The sequence below is a fragment of the Octodon degus genome, unplaced genomic scaffold, assembly GCF_000260255.1.
Source record: "Octodon degus isolate 3935 unplaced genomic scaffold, OctDeg1.0 scaffold00093, whole genome shotgun sequence".
In the NCBI taxonomy this organism is placed as follows: Eukaryota; Metazoa; Chordata; class Mammalia; order Rodentia; family Octodontidae; genus Octodon; species Octodon degus.
Window position 1 is genome coordinate 558,967 of NW_004524669.1, and position 24,622 is coordinate 583,588.

At 43.6% G+C, this 24,622-nt stretch overlaps 1 protein-coding gene across 1 annotated transcript in view; it reads left to right on the forward strand.

Moving 5' to 3' along the window:
* The window catches only part of Wwtr1 (WW domain containing transcription regulator 1), a 138,364-nt gene that overhangs the window by 63,716 nt on the left and 50,026 nt on the right, over positions 1-24,622 (forward strand). Inside the window, exon 2 of the mRNA XM_004637777.2 lies at positions 19,096-19,232. Coding sequence (XP_004637834.1) covers positions 19,096-19,232 — 137 coding nt within the window. The remainder of the gene's footprint in view (positions 1-19,095; positions 19,233-24,622) is intronic.

A 24,622-nucleotide genomic window follows, 5' to 3' on the forward strand; every position in this document is an offset into this window, starting at 1 on the left:
CACACACACACACACACACACACAATAAATAAATGTAATAAATAAATAATTAAAAAAATTAAAAAAAAATGCAAATAAGTAGCATAAACACTTGGTGTTTTGACATCAGTTATAAAATGTCAAACACGCAAGGGAAAATTCTACTCTGGTAGGATACCATATAGATCTTACTGGAATTTAAGCATTGTTAACATATATGGTATTTGTTTCAAGTATTCGTCAATGGAAGTATTTTCAAGCAAATGACAAATACAATATTTTATTACCAATCCCTTCAATAGCTCTTAAAACTACGGAGTTGTTTTCTTACATAGCAGAGGTACTAGTTTCACATCTAACACAATGAATAATTTACTTTTTTCTTTCAAACATTTCAAATTTGAAGTGTTGGAAAGAGTCCAGTCTTCATCTAGACTCAGCAATTGTTAACCTGCTGCCACCTTTCAGTGCATATACTTTTCTTTAGTTTTGGCCAAGCTATTTGGGATTAAGTTAGTGGCAACATGAGATTTCATCATAGTTTAGCATGCATCTTCTGAGAGAGACATTCTTTAATACACAATAACAAATACTGTTGTTACACCCAAACAAATAATACGAGCTAATACCCACGTTCCTTATTCAGATTCCCCTAGTTGTTTAAAAAAACAAAAACAAAAAAAACCTTTTGTAGCTGTGTGTATGTGTGTGTGTGCGTGTGCACGCGCATGTGTTCCCCAGTGTGGCATCCAATCGGGAGCTGTATATATTACTGCTTGCGTCTTACCTAGTTAAAAAAAGATGCTCCCCACAAGGCTTGTCACAGTGTTATCGTGGGGTTGCGCCAGGGGCCTTGTGAGGGCAAGGCCTGTCCTGCAGCTCAGGGACACTCCCAAGCCCTAAGTTATTTTTCAAAGACACACATGGCTTCCTAAGATTAAATTTGGTTAAAGTTCTGGGTAAAAATACAACAAATGGTTTTTGTAAATGTCTCATTCTATCACATCAAGACAAAAGGATTTCTGAGTGTCATTTATTAACCAGTATGTACTCTAATATTTCCAGAACTCTGATATTTTGTCACATTAGATTACTCAAAAGCTATGTCATTTTATAATTTAAAAAATAATATATGTGAGATACCCCCCCCCACTTATTTCCATTCCTTATAAATACCTACAGTTCTTTTTGTTTAGAGAAAAGGTCTTGCTGTGTATCCTAGGCTGGCCTTGGCCTCTCTTTCTGACTGCTGGGGTTACCAGTGTAGGCTACCACACCTGGCTATGTTCTTAGGTTCGTTCTTGTGCCCGTGCTAGGTGAAAACTATGTCCAAGTATGTACATAAAAGGAAGGCAGTAATTTCTCTTAATTACTTTGAAGCCTGAAGTTGAATTTTTGTAGAGAAACACAGAACTCATAAGCAGACTGCTGGATGAATGTTCATGACTTGAACACATTCACATAAGCAGCTCTTGGACCAAGAAACAGGACAATCACAGCTGCCAGGAGTGCCCTTCTCAGTCACTTCCAGGGAGAGTGACCACTTCCCTGACATCCAGGTCATTGGGTCTTTTACTGATTGAAGTTCACTTCTGTGGCCCTCAGAGGGAAAGCCATCAAAGACGTGTAGATTTTAATTGTGCATTATGAAAGCCCACCTTCAAAGACATTCTAAATGACATACTGTATATATTTTCACACAAAATAATTCCCACAACAATGTTTTACATAATGGTTTCATTCAGTGGCTGTCCTTAATTCCTGAGAATTGGGATTGCATCCAAAACACTAAAGGTTAAATTATCAATAGAACTCAAAGGGCATTTTGTTTCCATTTGTATAAATCATTTAATGTGCTTTAAGTCCCCGCATATGTTAACAATGGAGGCAGTGAATTACAGGGGAGCTTAGCAAGGCATTCTTTGAGTTCTCCTCAGTGGCAGCAGCCTCTGAGCAAATTCAGGAAAAGAGCAACTCTTTTTCACTGAAGGAAATTATTTTAATGAGAAACTCTCAAAGGATAATAACCAGTTAAAAAATTCTACAATCTCCAGCTTTGGAACAAGTAATTACAATGAACATGCAATTTAGAAAAATGAAAAGAAACTAAGATGGAGGTCCATTCATTCAATTGAGTCGAGTAATTGCACTATGAGGGCCTCATGGCGGGTGTGTGGTGCATTAGCACTGTGGAAAATCACCCCTCCTGCATCTTAGTAAGCAACGCTCAGGCAGCACAACCAGTGTGCAAGTCTCTGAAATCCAAAGATGGTTTTCATGTCTTTTAGACTCTAGATGGTGGGCTGTGTCATTGCTTGTTGGTAACTGTCTCCAGTGGCTGCCTGGAGGGAGACGTGGTGGTACGTGGTATGCTGACTTGTGGTGCACGCCATGTAAATCAGGTCACATGCATCGTGCAGCTGACACCTGGGCAATATCGTGCTTGGCACATGGGCTTAACTTCGCTTTGTGTGCCTGGAGTTTGTAAAGGGGGGATAGGAATCCATTTTCAGTGGTGTGGTTTTCAGTGTGGCGTGCCCTAGTGACATTAGTGGCAAAGTGACTTGCTAAAGTTAGAAAGTAAGATTGAACAGCTGGGTTGATGGCTATTGCTAGGTTCCCACCAGTTGTTTCAAAGGATGGAAAGGAGCCACCCAGGGTGCTTTGCAGCAGCTGTGACCTCGAACTAAGCAAAACTTCATGTGGAAAGCACACTAATAATAGATATGTGTGGTCTCCTAATTTTAGGAAGCTTAAGAGCTTTCTGGGTTAAAAAAATAAGCTCAAGTCACTATTTAAATACACAAGTTTACTTTCAAAATATATGGAAATGTGCATTTATATTCATATATATGCATGTATAAATATATAGATTCTCTCTCATCTGTATAAGTTTTGCTTTAGATGAACTTTGTCACTAGGATGGTTTGGACCCAAAACTTCATAGCATCAAGGTCACACTTCGGAATCGTTTGTAGTTTCTTTGTTCTGGTCAGTTGGGTTTGAGAAACACTGCTGCAATGTATCATAAGATATTAATAGTTACGTATAAAAAGATTGTAGCTAGAATAAGTTAGAAAAATGTTGGGTTGAACTAATTTAAACCTAAATCCTTTTACATTCAAGAGTATTGTGTAACTTTTAGGAGGGAAATATATCATTCATTGTTTTCAAAACCAAGCTTATTTGGTAACTCTAGAGCCTTCCTGAGTGCAGGAATGTGGGGATTGTCTTCTAGAACTGCTGTTCTGTAGGATATACTTGAAGATTCCCACCCCATGACTGCTCTTCCTTAGAGACAGTCGGACTGAGCCTGACCACAGATTTTAAGTCAATATGCCAGGTGAGCTGTGTCAGGACAGTGATGCGAATGACAGAATCAGAAGTCTTTCTCCTCATGGCCAGGAGTGACTCTGTATCAATGACTTGCATGCCGCCACTTGAGCTCATATTTTTTTTCTTTCTTTTTTTTTTTTAATCAAAATAGTTACTATTTTGATCAGAATTTTTCTAGCTAAGGATCAATTTCCCAGCTCATTTTAGTCTCCTCTGTAGTCCATGTTGATGAACAGTTAATGCTCCAAGAGCATTTTGGAGCCAAGTAAGAAAATACAGGTTATTCATTTAGTCATATAGTGACGTATATATCAGTTTCTTCTTGATTTCATCATAGTGTAGTAATAATAGGCTTGTTTTTTTCCTCTCATTAGGCAACACATACTATTCTTGATGCATTAGTATCATATTTATTATGTATCTAAGTGATCAAACATGAGCTTCTCCAAGAGTCAGTTAAAATGACTGGAAATCCTTCCCCAAGAGGAAATAGCTCTAATGGAACTATTTGTTACTTCAGAGTGCATCACAAAGATGCACTTTGTGTCCATGTTAAAGATGTAAAACACAGCCACTGTGTTTGACTCTTGTGTGGTGACCACCCTCATGCTGTGAGGGCCACAGTGGCCAGTCCAGGGCCCATGGCCACCGCATCTGCATGCGTCATTGCAAGCTGTGAAAGGTACTTTATGGCTGCTGTTGGGCATACTTTCCCTATGTTGATTTGGCCCCAACTCACTCTACAGAGCTTGTTTTTTTTTTTTTTCCCCCTACCTTTAATAAAACTTACTACTGTTAAAAAAAAAATGTAAAATATTGTGAAATCTACAAAGTAGTAGCTTAGAAAACATTGGAATTTATCTTTTTTTCCCCCTGTATGGATAATTACATAGGACTGATTAATATTTCTATTGCGTTTCAGTTAATTATTTATAAGGTATTATACAATGTACACATCAACCTATTTGAATATTTTTTTTAAAATTTTTTTTTGTTTATTTGTGTGTGTGTGTGTGTGTGTGTGTGTGGCCAGCTCAGCCCACCAGGGGGCGGGGCTGGCTGGCATGTGGTGCTGGGGGATTGAACTGTGGTCCCTGTGCTTTGTTAAGCTTGTTCTAAGTAGGTGCTTTAGACCACTGAGCCATCTCACCAGCCCCTTGAATATTTTGTCCTAGTAATCAATAAATAATAAAAACAAGAGGCTAGTGGGCCTGAAGCTGGTCTGGTTGGGGCCGGCTTCTGACGAATTCAACTGGGTTCCCTGATGGTAATGGCACATTCACTTGTCATCTTATACTTCCAAATTTACCTTCTGAGTCCTTTTGCTTCTTCTTTTGAGGTCATAATGGGGATCTTGGGCTCTGGTTTGTTCTTTTTTTTTTTTTTTTTTGCGGGGGTGCAGACCTGGGGATTAACTCAGGCCCTTGTACTTGCCAGGCAAGCACTTATTTTACTGAGCCATCTCCCTGGCCCCTGTTCTGTATTTTTTAAAGTAGTACTTCTATTTCTCCCTCCTTCCCCCTAATGGCAACTATAGGAGCACAAGGAGCTAACTTACTTTATTGTCATGAGAGTCCTTCTTAACAGAATGGGCCTGGTTGAAGACCAAGCCATGTAAAGGTCAACTTCCTAAGCAAGTTTACCTTCTGTGTGACTTGAGGGTCTCTGGAGGGACAAGACCGGAGGGGGTGGGTTCTGGAAGCAGGAGGAGGACTGACTGCAGGACACATCATCTCTGCCCAGAATCCAGCAGGCAGCACTCTGGCTGTCCACACCCTCTGGTCCTTACTTCTTAGAGGTCCAGGTTATATGTGCTAACCTCTGGATGCACAAGGGTAGTGTTGCGTCATGGCCAGGTGTGTGTGCCTGTCAAGAGAGGAGGTAACCCTGATCTACCACATAGAAACTAAGGACTACATATTTAACTTGTCCCAATTGAGGCTCTGGATCTTAAAAATTGAGATTAATAGACCTGTCATGTGATGCTCTATTAAATTTTGAAACTATGAAATGCTATGTAAATTCGGTTATAATTATCACACATTATTTTGATTGTTTTGAATATGCTAGCCGTGTAACTAATATGAATCACTAATACTACAATTATCAATATGAATATTAATACCAACTCATTCATTCATTCACTTCTTTTTTTCCCCTGAGACAGGGTCTTGCTATTTAGTTCAGGCTGGCCTTGAGCTCACTTTATAGCCCAGGTTGTTGTCAAATTCAAAACCATCCTCCTGCCTCGGCCTCCCAAGTGCTGGGATTACAGGCATGCACCACCATGCCTGTAATGCATTCACTCATTTCTTAGGCAAACACTGATTTATTGTGTGCCTGCTATACTTTCTGAGCCTGTGATGCTTAGTATTGGTAGACATAGCCAGTTTGCTGAATAGACAGGAATGAATCGATGGTGGTTTAATTGTTTTAGATGTTATTGTACAATTCTCTAGTATGCATGACTTTCCTGGAATAAGAACAGATCTGTGAATGAGTTTCTTAAGCACTTGTTTGATAAAGATATGTAATATGTGGATAAAATCCATTTGATTCATTTAACACTGAGAAGCAAAATGAGTTGCTGAAGTGGATGCGTTCATTCATTGCTGTACTCGGCCATCTGTCTCAAGAGTAGGTTTCTAGCATCTGCTCAGTGGTGTGCCTTCTGCGTTTAACTCGCTGAGCATATGATAGCCTGTATAATGACTCTTCTACTTCTGATCCCACTAAAAAAAGTCTTGAGGAAAGGAAAAAAATGTGAACATATCCTGTAAAGAAAATACCTCTTCCCCTGGCAGACACGGTGCTCTACATCCTGCTTCGCTCCAAGTTGATGGAAACTGCACAAAGCGGGCAGAGGCAGGATGTGCCTCACGGTGAGAGGAGAGGGAGCCTCGCGGTCATTGGGCGAAACTTAAACCACGTTAGTAGTGTATGTATCATGAAGGTGGGGGTGCAAATGAATGATATAGCTGCAAGGGTGGGTGTCTTTCTTTAATAAAAATAAAATTAAGTCAGGAAAGGCAAGAAGAGAGCAAGCCCAGTTACAAGAGGCATGCCTTCTCTTCCGTAAGAGCAACCGAAGATACTTCACCCTGATCTTCCTAGATACAATAAATGCCCCTCCTTCTGGATTAGGCAGATGACAGCAGTAACAGCACTGCAGCTGGGCGTCTCTGGAGCTGACAGGTGCTGGGTCTAAGATGCCCCTGTTCTCCTGTGAAGTACAGACAGCGCAGAGTGATAGGGCCTGCTCGGCCGGCCTGCAGCAGGGCCGCCCCCATGTCTGTTGCCCCCTCCTTCAGATGCCCGCTCTCACTCAGACAGCTGCTAGAAGCAGTCAGGAAATATTGCTTAATTATAGAATTTCCTGATCCTCTTTATCCCCTCCTACTGCCTTTTCCTCTCTCCCTTTTGTGCTTCTCTCAGGTTCTGAGCACCTTTAGGCGATGCACTCCTGGGATTATTACGGTGGCGCCTTTTCCAACACGCAGTTAAGGGGCTGAAAAGACTTTCAACCCTGCACTCTAGCTGTGGAATGATTTTTCAGAGGCTGTAATTAGCAAGTACAAGTTCAAGTCTGGAATGCGGTGTTATTTTTTAAGTAGGATGTGGGTTTGGTGTGGGGGAGCGTGGCCTTCTTATTCTTTTTTTTCTGATTAGAGAAATGATGCTTATGGTGTGAATTGAAGAGAGTGTAAGAAATCTAGAGTCTTCATGTGTTTTTTATTAACCAAAGAGGGATTACTTTCACTTAGTAATATATTGCGGATGACCTAACATTTTGACAAGCAGCGATCTATACTATTTGCAATGGCTGTTGAGCCTTTTTCTGACCTATGCCGTCATGTAATCATTCTACCCCTGCACATTTAATCTCAAACAAAACCTGAAGGGCTGTTCTTTGCACATATATTTGCATCCTTTGATATTAGTTTGGATTTGTGCCTGGGCTTTATGAGAGTGTGAGATGAAATTGTCTAATTCTCTTGTATCAAAGAAATCTGAAGTCGGTGAAGGGGCTGCTGGGATTGCGCAAGCGCCCATTGTCACTCTGCTTGCTGAGTGGCTTCCGTTCCTCATGATTCAAAAGAGCTGTTGCAGCTGTAGGTGTTGTGTGCTGCAGCAGGAGGAAAGAGGAAGGGCAGGACGGGTGGGAGTTGCATTTCCTTCTGTGTGGAGAACCTCCCTAGCTAGTGGCACACTTCTGGTAACACTGCTCAGGAGGCTGAGGCAGGAGGATTGTGAATTGGGCCGGCCTGGGGAAGACAGCCTGGACTGCATAGCTGGACCTGTCTCAAAAAAAGGGAAAAGAGACAACTTCCCTAAAGTATTGCGTGCTTTTCTGAGTATCGTCTAGCGCTTAGTCTTGACCAGACCTAGCTCTGAGAGTGAACAACAGGTACACCTAAGCAGCCAGCTCTCCTCTACCCCGGAGATTTCCTCAGGGTAATTTTTTTGGAAGTGGAGTTGCTGGGTCAAACTTTTCCAGAGTTTTTATAACTGATAAACTGTCCTCCAGAAAGCCTGGTGATATGTGAGGGACCTTAGCGAGTTCACGGGTTCTTTCCTGAGCTTCTGATTTCTGGACCATGTTTTTTTTTTTTTTTTTTTTTTTTAAATCATACTTTCTGCAAAGGGCAAGATGGAGGTTGCTGCTGCATATCATTTTTTTTTCCCCTTGGAAGTTACATCTCATCTATCTGGCACAGTGCTTGGTGCTTTACTTCTTTTTTTATTTTATTATTATTATTCTTTAAAACTCTAGTTATTTGATGAAATATGTCCTTTTGGAATAACCAAGGATTGGAGCTGTTAAGTTATAGTAGATTTTCTTTCCCCCTTCACTGGGGATTGAATCTAGGATCTTTGTACTGAGTTACATCTCTGGTTTTTTTTAGTTTTTGAGACTGAGTGGCTAAAAGGCCGAGGTTGAGCTCCTCCTGCCTTAGCCTCCCAGAGTGTGCTGGGCTTACAGTGATCTTTTTTTTTTTTTTATGTATTTGGTACAGGGTCTCACTATGCAGCTTGGACTCATAATGAACCACCTGTTTTCAGCCTCCCCAGCACTGGGCTTGCTGGTGTGCATCACCACGCCTGGACTCTGTGGCTGGCTCAGTGCACCGAGGGGTGGTGCCAGTGTGGCATGTGGTACTGGGGGTCAAACCCCAGTCCCTGGGCTTACCTAAAGCAGGCTTTTAGTCCGCTGAGATATCTCTCCAGCCCTTATAGTAATCTCTTAAACAGTTATTGGCATAGGTGCAATTCAAATCCACTGTGCCATTCTGTTACATTTTGGTGATATTTTTTGACCAAGGATGCCAAGAAATACACACAGAGACATTATAGACTGGGGTAAGCATCAGTGGTGCTGCCCGAAAGCTGTTTTCAAGGAAGGCCTTTGGTGGCTGGGGAGGCCTAGTGGTCATTTTGGAGCCTCAGTTTTTGTTTTCAGTCCTCCTAATCATTTTGGGAAAAATGGAGTCCTGATGCTGGCAAATGCCTCTAGTTTCTCTTCAGACTCCAAATGCCAACCTTATTTGTTTTTTAAAGTCACGTCATGTCATGCCTTCCAGTGCATGGAAAGAAAGAGTCTCTGGCAGCCAGAGCCTGGGGCTTATCTTCTTCCTAAAGCTGAAAAACCAAAATCAACAAAAAGGAATTGAATCTTTTTTTTACATGAACAGAGGGGAGACCAGACTAATCCAAAAGAATTTTTGTTTTTTGAAAGTGTCTTTGCCCTCTTCTTTTTGGTCAAGTGACATTTAATTCTTTTGTCCCCATTAGAAAGAAGAGAAAAAAGGGCAGCCGCAGTTTTAGCTCCAAAATATTTTATGTGTGGAGTGGCTCAGGAGAAGCCAAGAGGTGCATCAATGTCCCGTTTAAGAACAACTGGAAAAACAACATGTTAAAAACAATGTCAGGCACAGACAGCCTGGAAAAACAATTTCCAAAGTATTTTAGCATTTGGAGTAGTCCAGTGGCTTAAAAACAAACTGCTTTTTAAAATTGATTGTGAGATTAAACCTGCTTCCGGATGTCAGAAGTAGCCGACACAGCTCATGTATCTAACGTGCAGCTCTTGCAATAGACCGTTTACAGTTACAAAAAGACTCCAGAGTCAGTGCTGTTAACTGCATGCCGCTCATTTCGTGTCCTCCACCTCCCACCCACCCACCCTTGTGCCTGTCAGACCCTTGAGGGCTGGACATTGCAGGCATTCAGCACTCTGGGCATATTGAAATGGCTGAGTTCAGCATTGCGTGCCCGCCGGGTCCGCCATACCTGTTAGGGGACGGCATGGCTTTATTAGGACACAGCCAGAGACACAGCACTGTCTTCTAGCCCAGGAAGGAACTGACTGCACTGAACTCACGGAGGTAACATAGTACGCAGTGTACATGGAAAGGGTTTTAGTGGGGCTTTTTGCCACAGTCCTCCTTTGCAAATGCTTACTTCTGGGGTGGTGATGATGGTGGTGACGTTAGGAATCAAACCAAAGGACTTGCACAAGCGACCACTGAGGTACGTCCCAGGCCTAAAAGATGATTAGGGAGCCTGAATGAATCCCTGTGGAAGATGTAACCCCAGTGCACTTGTTGAATGAGTAAATGGATGAATAAAGTTTACTTCTTGTAGGTAGTGGACATCATCTTTTCTTCTTGGCTTCTCATTTTTCTGATTCAAATCCCCCCCCCCCCAGAACTGGGGATTGAACTCAGGCTGATTCGATGTTTTTGTTTGGGAGAAAAATGAAAAATAAAGACAGCCATGTTCAGTTTGTCACTATTATTTGGAAGTGTAAAAATCAAATGAAACAAACTCATACATTATTTAGTCCCAACAGAAGAATCTTAAGGAATTTTATAAATCTCTTAATAGCATTATCCCGATACAAGAAGAGAAAAGAAAATGCTGAGTGCTGGTGATAAAATTGTGAAATAGCAAATGGTCTTCCTTAGGGCCCTTGGCCCAAGTCAAACAAGCAAACAAAAACTTCTAGTCCTTTTCTTTGTCTTGTTTTTTCAAGGATTAGGAGAAAATGAGGTTAAGCAAGAATTTGGCCCAGATTGCAGAGGCAAGTCGGATTTGCCGGTGTGGGTGATGCTGGGGAGCAGAGCGGCGAAGGGGTCTCACGCCATGCCATGGCCGAGCTGCCCGCCCGCTGCAGTGATTCACGCTGAGGCCAGCCCCATGAGTCACCCTTTCCCCAGAGCGCTTCTCTCCGGGCAGTGGCACATTCACAGTGTCCTTTTCATTCTCATCCCGGGCACAACATGCTGGTGAATCAACTACTGCAGGAACCATGGGTATTAAGATTTTACGGCCCCTCTGCAGCTCGCGCTGCTTCTTCGAGACTGGCCCACAGCCCCGCTGCTGCGCTGCTTCTGCTCCGACAGGAGCCTCCGGCCCAGGGAGTCTGCAACAAGCAGTGGCGCTCAGTGGCGAGCCCCGGCGGAAGTCCTCTGCACGCCACCGCTGCCGCTGCTGCTAATTTAAACAAGTGGAGGCTTCTTGGCAAGGCTGTGATGGAAGTCAGGGATTAGAGCCTGGTAGTTAAAAATACAGTCCCTGCCATTCATTTGGAATTCCAGAGAACTTTGAAATTTTTTGAATTGGCAAGTGAATGGTGGAGACCGGAAGCGTGCGCCGAAATAATACTGCTGGGCTTGTCTCATCTTTTATTAGAAGATTCCCAGCCCTCTTCTGTGTATACATGAGTTATTATTCCTGTGTCATAGACTGCGGCTATGTTTGATGAACTGGCTAAGTGCAAATCTAACCGGAAGGAACCTCTTAACCATAAATTCTTTGTGGCTTTCAAAAGATGAGCTTTCTCATCATATTTCTGTGATATGAACAGTCACCGTTATTGTATGGCACAATAGCCAGCTTTTATTCCTTGGGGATTTAAATGGAATGTTTTGCTAATGGATGTGTCAGGTGTATACATGTGCAGCATGATTTTTACCTGTTTTATTCTATTACATTCGGATAGCAGGTGCTGGTGTTGTGTAGGATTTAGGCTGATTGAAAGATTTTTTTTTTTTTTTTTTTGCAGTACCGGTGATCAAAATCAGGACTTTGTGCCTGCCAGGCAGGCACTTATGCCACTGCGCTATCTACCCCACCCCTGATTGGAAGCTTTGTAATCAGTTATGAAAGCTACTTCGGGATAAAGAATCATCAGTTGGAGGGACAGCAGGAAGAATGACAATTTGAGGGGAGACTTTAGAGATACAATAACACATAGCCTGTGTATCTGTTCAGCCATGTGGAAGAGGTAGTACTTTATTTTTGATGTTCAGTGTATTGATTTTTTTTTTTAAATGTTGGCTTCATTTTTATTTGCCAATTGTTTGCAAATACTACAGTTAGGTCAGCTGATAGTATATACTATTTTTGTTACTTTTTAGAATAGTTCTTATCCTTCAGTGATATGTTCAATGTATTGAAGTTCAAAAGCAGACTCTTCATTTTCCAAGTGTACCGAAAGGCATGAGCAGAGGGGAAGAATTTGCTACAGGGCTACAGCAGGGTGGAGTCAGCTGACAGCTGAGGCGCAGACCAAGCTGAGAATCCATGGTGGTGTGGACGCCCCGCTACGGGCTCCCACGTGGTGGGCTCGCCTCTGCTTCACTCCTGTGGCCTTCTGGTTTTAGGTGACAGCTGTTCCTGGAGGAGTGCATCTGGGGCTGGGACAGTGAACCAGCGGGCGCACTGGCTGATTTTGTAGTTGTAGTTAAAACTCATCTCTGGCATGAGTTGGAAGAGCTAAGTGCCGTTGGCAAAAAAGCAAAATAAAACAAAAGGTACAGCAAGAAATATAAGCGTAAAGTGGTGCCCTTTTCTAGGTTGTGAAGTTTAAACAGGAACATCCTGCTAGAGTGTTTAATTAGGCTGAAATACATGGGGTGTCCTTCACTGAAATACAGTAGAAAAGTAAGCTAGCCTTGCATATTTATATTTTAATTCTAATTGGGAAAAATTTCAAAACATTCATGTAAGTCTCAGGCAAGTCTTATTGCCATCTGGGACAGGATTAAAAATTGGCAGAGCATTTGTCATGTGCTGACAGTGTGTCAGATTTACTTGGCAACCCTATCTGAGAGTTTGTCAACCTCATCCAAATCTGTTCTAATTTCCATTTTTAATATAAGTAGGTCTGATTGGACCAACTCAGGAAAATTAAGTGGCAACACTATTTCGTTTAGCTCATTTTAGGCAAATTATATTTGATATATTTGATGTAACATTAACAGAGTAGTGAACTAAACTACCAAATAAAAAATCTGATTTAAAATCTGATTTTCTGTTGTATGAGGATTTAAGCTGGATGTAGTGGCACACTTGTAATCCTAGTCACTTGGAAGGGTTGCAAGTTCAAGCACAGCATGGGCAACCTACTGAGATCCTATCTCAAAATAAAAAATAAGGGCTGGGGAAACGGCTCAGTAGAATAAGTGCTTCCCTAGCAAGCGCAAGGCCCTGAGTTCAATCCCCAGTTCCGCCAAAAAATAAAAAATAAAAAAAAAAACAGTTGGGATGTTCGTCGTTGGTAGAGCACTCTTTTCAGAACTGGGGATTGAACTCAGGCCCTTGCACTTACCAGGGAAGTGCTCATTCCACTGAGCCATCTCCTCCGCCCTGAGCCATCTCCCTGGCCTGGTAGAGCACTCTTGAGTTCAGTCCCTAGTGCCACCAGCACAACCAAACAGTAGGTAAAATATGAACATTTACCTGTACACTAAATTGGGCTTATAAATATCATATGGGTTGCAGAAGTTTATTTTTCAAATGCCTGTCACATGCAGAATACTGCCATGCCCCAGGGTCACCAGAAGAACTTAACTCTATAGCAAGAGAAATTCCTCTAAAAATAAGAGGGTGTCAAGGAGCATGTCAAAGAGGAACTTCAACGAAGAGATGAAGACGGGTAGCCCTGAGAGGGTCCGAGTCCTGAGCCAGTCCCTGGCCTTGGTTTTACGACCCCAGACTGCCCTTAACCTGTCATTTCCTTGGTGTGGTTCTTGCTAGCTGGCTGCCATGCTGGGCTGTGGTGGAGAGGAAGAGTAGGTTAGAGGTTACCCAGAAGTCCTGTCCAATAGTTCAGGGTGGGAACCTGCCTGACGCTAGTGGAAAACTCAAGCCCTAAGATGTTAAAGAAGTGGGGGGAGAGGGGAAAGAGTAAGAAAAGGACAAAACACATTTAAAGAGTCTTTGCCTACTGAGGTAAGCAACATGGTAAGAATTATAAATTCTTTCAAAATGAAGTGCTTGTGTCATTTCTATTTTTATACCTTTGTATGCTTCCAGCAATACAAAACAGATCACATGGGCCTTCTCTATTTCAGAAAGTCTTTGTTGTATGGCTTCCTTCCATAACGTTAGTTTCATAGGTCAAGAACCAGAAGGTAAATTCATCCAAAACCACCAAGCCCTTCTCCTGGGTGGCACGAAGCCGGGTGGATTCTGTTTGTACAGAAAAGATTTTTATCTGTGCCTTTAATGTTTTTGGTGAGAGTCAGGATTTTATATTTATAAAATGCTTTTCATTTTTATACCTACCCAGTGCTCTGTGCCTAGTAGTTATACAGTCCAGGGCTGTTGAATGGGCTTGACCCAGGTGTTGCTTTGGGTTTGAGGTTGGGTCTCTCACTCCCAAGCTAGTGCTCTTGAGCCGATCATGAAACCTCTAAGTGACTTTGTTGGTCAGAGCATTGCCAGAGCAGACCTGTTTCACCCTCACAAAGAGGCTCTGGCATATTTGTGAGACATCTTTTTTTTTTTAACTTTATCTCACAGATACCGGTGCTGGGCCTAGGATGGGCTAAATGACTCGTTCGACTTGTTCTGGGCAGGGACAGAGCTAACGTTAAAGCACAAGTTCCCACATGTGACTCCCAAGAGCCAGGTCTTTGCAGCTTCCGCAGGGCCACTCGCACTGGCTGTGTGTGGGACATGGCTGGCTGAGTCAGGCTTTGTTTTCAGGGGCAGTGGAGACCTAGGGCCCAGGGGTGACCTGCATCCAGATACTCTTGTGATAGGAGACTGGAGAATGGGGGAAGGAAGGTAGGGAGGAAAGAAGGAAAACCAGATAGACTTGGGGAGGGGAAACCCACAGGCTGTTGCCTCATCTAGGGGAAAAGTTAGGAAGGAGGTAGCCGTGCCTGGAGTGGAAGAAACCGGAAAAGTAACAAGGCCGCCTCTCATTGCCCCTGGCAGAGGCCGGCTGCTGCCCAGCCCTTTTGCAACTCTAAACACAGAACTAACCTAATAAGTAAAAATGCCTTTCTAAACGTGTCTTTATTGAACATAGTATTAATCCACAGGGAAACATTATCTCACACATGGTTTTCCCTGAGCCAAGAATCATCTTTTGGAGAAGCACTGGCTATTCTTGTCCCTTGGCAAACCCCAGGGACTAAAGTTGCTTTCTTTCCCTCTTTTTTCTTTTCTTTTCTTTTCTTTTTTTTTTTTTTAAGACAGGCTCTTGCTGTGCAGCCTAGGCTGGCCATGAACTCGCATCCTGAATGCCAGGATTACCAGTGTGTGCCACCATGTTCAACTGAAGCTGTGTTCTGACCCGGGCAGTTGTGGGACAGAGAACCTCAGTGTGTTGGGAACCAGAAGCTGGGCTATGAAAGGAGGAAGCAGTGCAGAACTAGGAAATTGTGATCTAGGGGCTTTCAGAGGAAGGGGTGTCTGCTCCCTGTTAGATTTGTCCTGGGCATTAGTGGTGCCACAGAGTGGCTGTTTGTGTCATTGAAAGCTATGAAAGGCTCACTATCACTGGACTTGGGTACCTTTTGGTACTGTGTGTTACCCAAGACCTGTCATATAAAGTCCCTTGTTGGGGGGGAGTTCTTTCATGTCTAAGAAACATAAAATTGCTGTTATCAAGGGAAGTCTTCCTTTTCCTTAAAACCTTGTATTCTTTTAAATTTTTTTAAATTTTTTATTTTATAAATGACATTGGGCCAAGTAATTGATTCCATTTCTCTTCTTATGTGGGCCATGCTGAAGAAAAGTAACAGGCCAATCTTGCACTTTAACTTTTTTGGAAACGTGAGTCCAGCCGGTGCTGGTTTGTTTTGAGACAGGATCTCCTTAACGTAGCCCAGGCTGGCCTCAAATTTGCCAACCATGATGATCTTGCCTCAGCCTCCCCAGGACTGAGATTATAGGGTGTGCTGCCATATTTCGCTTCTCTTTTATTTTGGGACAAGGTGTGTTAAGCTGCTGTGTTATCCAGTCTGTGCTCGAACTTGTGATCCCTGGTCCAGCCTCCCAGAGCACCTCTTTAAAGGCGTACACGCTCTGTAGCCAGCACAGTCAGATACCAATTTTCCTTTCTCTCTTTTTGCACTTGCATGAATACTTTGGTTTTATTGGTCATGAAAACAGTGTAGAGTCCCTAATAAAAACTAGGAAAGTACAAAAAAGTATAGAAAAGAAAAGGAAAGAGAGAAAAAACAATGGTTTGCCATCTTTGTTCCATCCTCAATATGAAAACTATAAATAGCACACATTTATGGAATGCACATAAAATAGGTAGATTGAATATATATTTATGTGTGCATCTATGTTAATTCCCAAGAGTGTTACACTTTTAAAATAGCAGAGACTTTTCTTAAATTAGACCTAAGAGCAGAGTGAAGACAGGAAAGAGGTGGGAGTGGTAGGGAAGTAAGGATTAGTGGGGCTGAACTGTGGCTCCTGGCAAGCCCCAGGGTGCTGAGAAACCGGAGGAACAGGAGCAGGAGGTGAGTCCTTAAGGCAGAGCCAAGTTCCAAAGTTCCGGACAGATGCAGAGGAAGGTGCGAACGGATCCTTTGACTTTGGAGAGGGCAGGGGAGAGCCAGAACCCGCAGCTCAGAATGACTTCAACAAATAGAATTTCATTTTCAAATCATCAGCATAGGTTAGGCCCCTTGTGATGATACAGTGTCCCTTGCTCTCTGCAGCAGCTTGGGACCCGCTGGGCACAGAGGCCAGGCCTTGCCAACAGCTGCTCCGCAGAGGCTGGGGTTTCCGTGGCTTTCTTCTGTGAGCTCTTGTGGAGCACAGAGGACTGCTCTCTAAGAAAGGCTCCTCTCACCCTTGGATCTTTGGGGTATACAGTGAGTGACACTTGAATTAACAAACCTGCTGGGAACAAAACTCCTGTCACAGTGTTGGCCACTGTGGAGTTGGAAGGGTGGGCTGCAGAGGCCCTCATGGCACAGTGGGAGTTCTGAGACTGCGAGCTGTGGGGTGAGTTCTTCATCTTTGGGATCAAATTTCCCAGGATGAGGGCAGGAGCACCCTCTTATAAGAAGACTCACGTGCTGTCTCAGGGAACAGGCTGGCAGGTTGTGGTGACATCCCTTGGGCAGGCTGGGCTTATCCCCCACTTCCGGTGTGGGCTTTTTGAACTTTACTGTTCCATGTTCAGGAGCCACAGCCTGATTTTTTTCTGGGTGGACAGAGTGGAGGCAGCAGTTGAGAATGCGTCCTTCTAGCTCCTGCATGATTCCTCCCCCTAGTAGCTGAGTTTCCCTCTCCCCTCCCCCTCTTCTTTTCCTCCCTTCTTTTCCCTCCTTCCCCCTCCCTCCATCCCTCCCTTCTTTCCTCCCTCCCTCCCTTCTTTCCATGCATCCATGCATCCATGCATCCATGCATCCATGCATCCATCCATCCATCCATCCATCCATCCATCCATCCATCCATCTGTGCTGCACAGTACTGGGATTGGACCCAGGGCTTTTACCCTGCGCTACATCCTTAGCTCTTTGCTTTGTATTTTTTATTTTGAGACAGGGTCTAGCTAGGTTGCCTGGGCTGGGCTCAAATCTTGGAATCCTCCTGCCTCTGCTTCCCAGAGTGCTGGGATCCCAGGCATGTGTCGCCTCATGGGGCTTGGCCGCTGAGTTTTGATGACAGCCCATTCCTTTCAACAATAATACATATTGCTGCATCTCACCATGTGAAATATATCTGGGCGCTGATGTTGATTCTAACACAGCTTCAGTATCCCTGGGGTCAGACTCTCAGAAGGCTCATGGCACAGAGAGGGACACCCCCCTTAGTGTGCCAGAGTTGAAAGTGATTGATTACCTAGGATCTGACTGTGTTGAAAACCATTACTAGTTAGGATGGGCGCTGGAGGAATAGTCTGCTTTTCAGCTTTAAATACTTTGCTGAAGGGATTTACTCAATTCTCCCACTTTCATCAGTGAGTTTCTCTCTCCCAAAGCCTGCAACAAACGCCCTTGAGGCCGAGTTTCCTGAGCCCAAAAGTAGACTGAGTGGAAAGTTTTCAACAGCTACTGTGGCTCAACTGAAGACACAACTGAGACCTTGTCATTTTGAATGCTTAGGGAAGTGGTTCCTTAATTCAGTCTTTATATTGTGTGTGTTCTTTTTTTTTTTTTTTTTTTTAAACAAAAAACAAGGTCCTAGGGCTGGCCAAATAGCTCAGCAGATTAAAGCACCTGCGCAGGGACCGGAGGTTCGATAGGGGCCTGCCATGCTGACCCTGCCCCCGGCGGGCATGCTGAGAGAGCAATTGAGACTGGGCGTGGTGGTGGGAGGCTGTAAACAGGCGGATCACTACGAGTCTGATCTAGTCACGAGACCCTAAACACTGTAGACTCTTCCCTAAAATACAAAAAAAAAAAAAAAAAAAAGCAGGGCCTTGCTATGCAGTTCAAGCTGGTTTTGAACTCATTTCATAGACTACACTGGCTTTGAACACAGAGCAATCCTCCTGCCTCAGCCTCAAGTGCTGGAGTTACAGACATGCATCCACTCCTTTCTTTAGGTATTTGAGGAAGGATCATCAGTGTGTGTGATTTAAGAGGGATATCCTATATGTCAAAAGAGTAAGAAGTTTCTAAAGCAAAATAGGGGTGCTATATGAATCCAGTTATCTTTTTAAAAGACTAATCAGGCTGGGAGAGGGTATAGCCCAGTGGCAGATCATTTTTTTAACATTTGAGGCCCTGAATCTCATCTCCAGCACTAACTGTGTCTCTGTCTATATCTGAATGCACACCTCTGTCTCTGTCTCCATCTGTCTGACCTCATGTGGTCCAGGAAGCAGTTGTCTATACTGAAAACCCTGGGCCTCAGCTCCTGTTTGGCTCATTTCTCTGACATGTAGTCATGCTAACGAATATTGGAAGTTGTATCTGGCCAAGCGCTGAGTTGTGCCTTCTGCCTCCAGAGCCTGGGGCCACAGTGTGGTACTGTTTCTCCACCTTCGTTCTGCACTTCCTTCCCCACTAGCTCGTTCCCTGGGACACTGTCCTCGGGTGCAGACTTCCTTCCATCTTGGGTAGATTGCAGCTGTTGGAAGGGTGGGGCTGTGGCCTCGGTGGGCCTCCTCATGCAAAATCTGGAGCCGAGGGCAGTGGGGAGAGCTTGGCTGTGTTAGTTCCCCCCCATGGGGAGACCATGGGGGGCTAAGAGGGATAGGAGCCCGGGCCCTGCTGGGAGAGGAGGCCCTAGGGTTTGTGAGTGGGTGCGGCAGGCACCTGAAGAGCCAGTGAGCTCAGGCTTCTTGGGCTGAGTCATGGGCCGTGTTCAGAGCCCTAGGCAAAATCCCCACTGGAACCAACTGGGTCAGAGGGCTCACAAGGCAAGGGTGAAACCCAGCACGCTTCGCAGCCACTTGTAAGCAGATCCAAAGGGAAGAAGCAGTGTCACCTAAGGGATGTGCTTTGATTGGTGATGACCATGGTCATGCTGATAATTTAACAAAGTAATGAAGTGTTTTCCTTCTTTTAGTCACATAGAAAAAATCACCACGTGGCAAGACCCTAGGAAGACGATGAATCAGCCCCTGAATCATCTGAGCCTCCACCCTGCCGTCACTTCCACTCCAGTGCCCCAGAGGGCCATGGCCGTGTCCCAGCCAAACCTGGGTAAGCCCTGAGCTTCGGTGCCCTGCTGAAGGGACGGGTGTCCAGTCAGGGGTGTGGGACTCGAGGGCAGCTCTGGTGTCTCCCTCCCTCTCTATGGACCCAGCTGCTGTCCTCACTACCTTACCTCCCTGCCACCCTTCCTCCTGGTCCTGACCCTGGTTCATGACATGATACCATGATACGTGATGCCTTCAGTTCACCCTGCAGTCCTGGCATCCTCTCCAGTGACCTTGATCAAGCGTTTTGAAAATCACCCAGGCTTCCTCTCTTTGTCTACACTGATGGCACGTGGGCCCGCATCTCTCAGTCTGGTTTCTGAAGACAGTGTGTGTCCAGTAGCAGGTGAAACACTTTTTTGTGCTTTCCCTCTCTGAATCCTCATAGATACCTCTCAGCAGCAACCAAATCCCCACGGTGTGGACAAGGAGAACTTCCCAAGTCCTACAACTTGTGGATAGCAGAGCTGGAGTTTGGACCCCTGTTCCTTTGATTTTTGAGTGCAGTTAAAACAGACATGGTGGAGCATGTTTGTAATCCCAGCCCTCTGGGAGGCTGAGGCAGGAGGACTGGAAGTTTGAGCCTCGCCTGGGCAACACTGCAACCCTGTTTCAAAAAAAAAAGATTTGAAAAAGAAATAAAATGCAGAAGGGTTGTTGGATCCAGTCTCTTGGAGAAATAGTAATGATTAAGGCTGTAATAACAAATGGTAAAATAAGGTGGAAAGTGAAAAATTGTGTTAAGGTTGTTTTACCTACTGAGAATCCACCTCAGATTCATTCACTCAGTGGTGTTAACCTTTGCATAAACTGAAAGTGGTTTCTCCCCTTCCCTTCCCCAGGGTAATACGGTTTACTTTTCACTCAATTTCAGTGTTTGGCTGTGAGTTTTAGACTGAGAAGAGAATATTTCTGTTTACTACATTTACTTCAAAAGCACTAAGGTTATGTCCCCTAGTGATTAAGCAAAGCGAAGGAATTCTCTGCAGCCTCGAGAGCAGCCAGTTGTTTTGTTAGGCATTTTCTCCCTTCCCCCTGAGGGATAAAAATAGAACAGGGACAATTTCCCCACTGGTTTCAGATTGGGAGTGGTGGCCCACACCTAGAGTCGCAGCACTTGGGAGGATGAGACAGGAGAATCCCTGTGAGCTCAAGGCCAGCCTGGGCCAAGTGAGTTCAAGCCTTGGGCTAACAAGACCCTGTTTCAAAAAACTGGGGGGTTGGGGGGGATGTTATTGTTTTCAGATAACTTTCCATTTATCAAGCAGTCCAGAGACTGCTTTATTCACAGAACAGTTAATTTTAGGCAGTGAAAAGAATTTCCTGCTGGATTTTTAGGAATGAATAGGATAAAAAGGAGGTGTCATTCCGGCCACCCTTGCCTCTTACTGTACTTCAACAGAGAGATTCTGACTTGAGCAGACGTGAGCTCTGCAGGGCATCTGCACCTTCTGTTCCAGGTGCAGGGTCAGGGTTCCAGGTCCCTGTTCCAGGCTTGAGGCACGCACTACACCCCGCCACAGCTGGTGCCGGTCAGGCTGGTTGCCTTCCTTCTCTGAAGGGCAGGGTGAGGAAAGGGCCCAGGTCCTTCTCTCACCAGGGGCCAGCCGGAGCTTCCCGCCTGTCCTCATCCTGGATGTGTATAAGCACTCACAGAAGGCAGGTGCTGCTGCCGTGAGGAGACCTCCGGTGAGGCGGCAACAGACTGGGCCATGCCTTCTTTCAGGCTTTCATTTTCATTAAAAATTCTAAAAATTTATTCCAGTTTTGGCCCTAAAGCTTGCTTTGGATGCTGCAGATTGAGCTGAGGGCCTCACGACCCGACACGGCTAGAAAGCGTTCAGTGTTTCCAGTTCTGTGGCATGGGTTCCACACAAGTGCTGGCGTGCGATGACCCACCTTGCTCCTTGCTTCTCTCACCTTTATATCTGTATACATGGAGCGGCCCCATTCTTTTTAGAAAATGCCTAATAGTCCAGTACACTCTTAGCCTATAATTAGTTTATTTAACTAGTTCCACCTGATGGATATCTATATTACCAGTGTGCTGCTAGTTTGCAAAACCTGGGAGCAGTATGCCCAGTCATGCTTTTTTATGCATGGTCTTTAAGTTTTAAAAGAAATTGTTCAAGTGGGCTGGGTGTGGTGGCCCACACCTGTAATCTCAGCACTTGGGAGGCTGAGGCAGAAGGATCAAAATAAGTTTGAGGTCAGCCTGGGCTACACAGAGTTCAAGGCCAGCTGTCCCCACCCAAAAAATTATACAGGTGAGAACTAGACTGATTAAGATTGTTGAATGCTTAATTATGTTTTTTTTTCCAAAAATTTATTTATTTATTTACTTATTTATTTATTTAGTGTGTGGCCAGCTCAGCCCACCAGGGGGCGGGCGGGCCAGCATGTGGTGCTGGGGGATTGAACCAAGGTCTCTGCTTTGCTTGAGCTTAGCTTGTTCTAAGTAGGTGCTTTAGACCACTGAGCCATCTCACCAGCCCCGCTTAATTATGTTAAAGATGGACATGGGTCAACCTGCAGGTACATGCACACTAGTGGTCCACTGGTACCAGTAAGATATCTCCTGAAAAGTTGTAAATATTCAGAAACATATTTCTCTGAGGCTAAGTAAAATGCCATACTTTTCAACATTCTAATAAATCAAAGCAATGTATTTAAAAATTTTTATTTTATTGGTACATTTTAGATACACATAATGATGACGTTCTTCATAGGAAATTTCTATCTGTACGCGATATATCTTGATTCTGTCTTCCCATTCCTCTCTTCTCCCTTCTTACAAAAGCTGTTTCCATTATTTGTTTCTGTTCTTTTGTTTTCCTTTCTCCTCCTGCTTCCCTTGTTCCCCTTCTCATTTGAACATTTTCTTCCCCTTTCCCAGAATCTCTTATATATTTTGGTCCTTATACTTTCAGTTTCTCACACCAGAGATACAGCATGATATTTGAACATGGGCGTCTGATTTATTTCACTTCTGAGATGGCCTCAAGGTGCCTCTGTTTGCCTAGAAATGTCTCAAGCTTATCTTTCTCTGTGAGAGAGTCGTACTCCATTGTGGAGGAAAAGTCAAATCTTTTTTATAAGTTGCTGAACATTTAGGCTGTTTTCAAGATTTAACTATTACCAACTGCTGCTGTAAACATGGGTGTGCATAGATTGCTGTGGTACAGTGTTTTTAATTCTTCTGGAAGATACCCAGGGGGAGAATGACTGGGTCAAATGGAACCTCTAGTCCTAGTTGTTTGAGGAATCTCCACACTGATTTCTACAGTGCTTGCACCAGTCTACACTCCCACCAACAGAGGAGAAGGGTTCCATTTTCCCCACAGCCCCTCAGCATTTGTTATTGGCTGACTTCTTGATGGTGTCCATTCTTTCTGGAGTGAGATGGAATCTTAGTGTTTAAATTTGCATCTCTCAAATGACTTGTGATCTTGAACATTTTTCATATATTTATTTACTGTTTGTTTCTTTATCTGAGAATTATGTACTCATCTTAGATGCCTATTTTTGGCTTGAGTCTTTGAATTTGGAGAAGTCTTATTTATTTATTTATTTTTGAGTTCTTTATATATTCTATGTATCAGTCTCTTGTCTGAGGAACAGCCGGCAAAACTTTTCCCCACACTGTGGGTTGTCTCTTCACTCTGCTGGTGATTTCTCTTGCTGTGCAAAAGCTTTTAATAAGATTCCAGTTATGGATTCTTTGTACTATTTCATGTGTGATATGGTTTGTGTTCATAAAATTTTTGCCTATACCCACATCTTCAAGAGCTCTCTCTATTCTCTCTCCTAGTAGATTTAGGATTTCTGTTTTAATATTTAGATTTTTGATCCATTTTGATTTTACCTTAATATATGGTGAAGGATATGGGTGTAGTTTTAATCTTTGGCATGTGGAAGGCCAGTTTTTCTAGCACTATTTATTGAAGAGGCTATTTTTCTTCCAGTGAATGTGCTTATTAGCTCCTTTGTCAAAGATAAGGTGGCTGAATGTGTTTGGAATTATTTCTGTATCTTTTAATCTGCTCCATGGATGTTTGGGCCTATTTTTCTTGCCAGTACCCTGCTGGGAAGAGTCACAGTAGGTCTGTAGTATAATTTCAAGTCAGGGATTATGATGCCCTCTGCCTTGTTCTTTGTTGCCCAGACTTGCTTTTTCTATTGTAGATGTCTTCTGGTTCCAAATAAATTTTAAGATTGTTTTTCCTTTTTCTGTGAGATATGTTATTGGTATTTTGATAGGGCTTGTATTAAATCTGTGTAACAATTTTGGGAGTATGGCCACTTTCACTATATTGGTTCTTCCTACTTAAGAACAAAGGATATTTTTCCATTTTTATGATACTGTCTTTGATTTCCTTTTTCAGAATGCTGTAGTTTTGAGTGTAATGATCTTTTACTTTCTTTCTTAGATTTTTTTTTTGGCTGGCTCAGGATGCCTTAAGGGCAGGTCTGGTAAGGCATTAGGATCTGTGGATCTGGGGATCGAACCACAGAATCCTGAGCCTCAATGCTTTGCTTAAGCAGGCACTTAGACAACTTAGCCAATGGGCAGGCCCCCTGTTTATTAAATTGATTCTTTGGCCTCTCTCTCTCTCTCTCTCTCTCTCTCTCTCTCTCTCTCTCATGCTATTGTGAAAGGTGTTCTTTCCCTAATTTTTCTTTCGGTGTATTATTCACGTTAGGAATGCTATTGATTTTCTTTCTCTCTCTCTCTCTCTCTCTTTTTTTTTTTTTTTAAAGTTTATTTATTTAGTGTGTGTGTGGCCAGCTCAGCCCACCAGGGGGCGGGGCTGGCTGGCATGTGGTGCTGGGCAATTGAACCGCGGTCCCTGTGCTTTGCTAAGTTTAGCTTGTTCTAAGTAGGTGCTTTAGACCACTGAGCCATCTCACCAGCCCTCTTTTTTTCTCTTTGAGAGAGGGTTTCACTGTACAGTTCAGCCTGATATTGTCCTTGCAGTGATCCTTGTGCTTTAGCCTCCCAAGTGCTGGTTTACAGGCCTGTGCCACCACACCTGGCCTGCTATTGATCTTTGAGGTGTTTTTTTTTTTTTTTTTTTTTTTTTTTTTTTTTTTTTTTTTTTTTTTTTTTTTTTTTTTTTTTTTTTTTTTTGTGCCCAGCTCAGCCTGCCCTGGGGGTGGGGCTGGTGCAGCATGTGGTTCTGAGGATCTAACTGTGGCCCCTGAGCTTGCCTAAGCAGGCACTTTAGAATGCTGAGCTATCTCACTGGCCTGATTTTTGAGTGTTGACTTTGTATCCTGCTACAGAATTTGGTTATTAAATCTAAAGGTCTTTTGGTGGAGTTTTTGGGGTCTTTTGTGTAGAATTGCATGTTACCTACAAAGAATAATTTAATTTATTTATTTCCTGTCTTT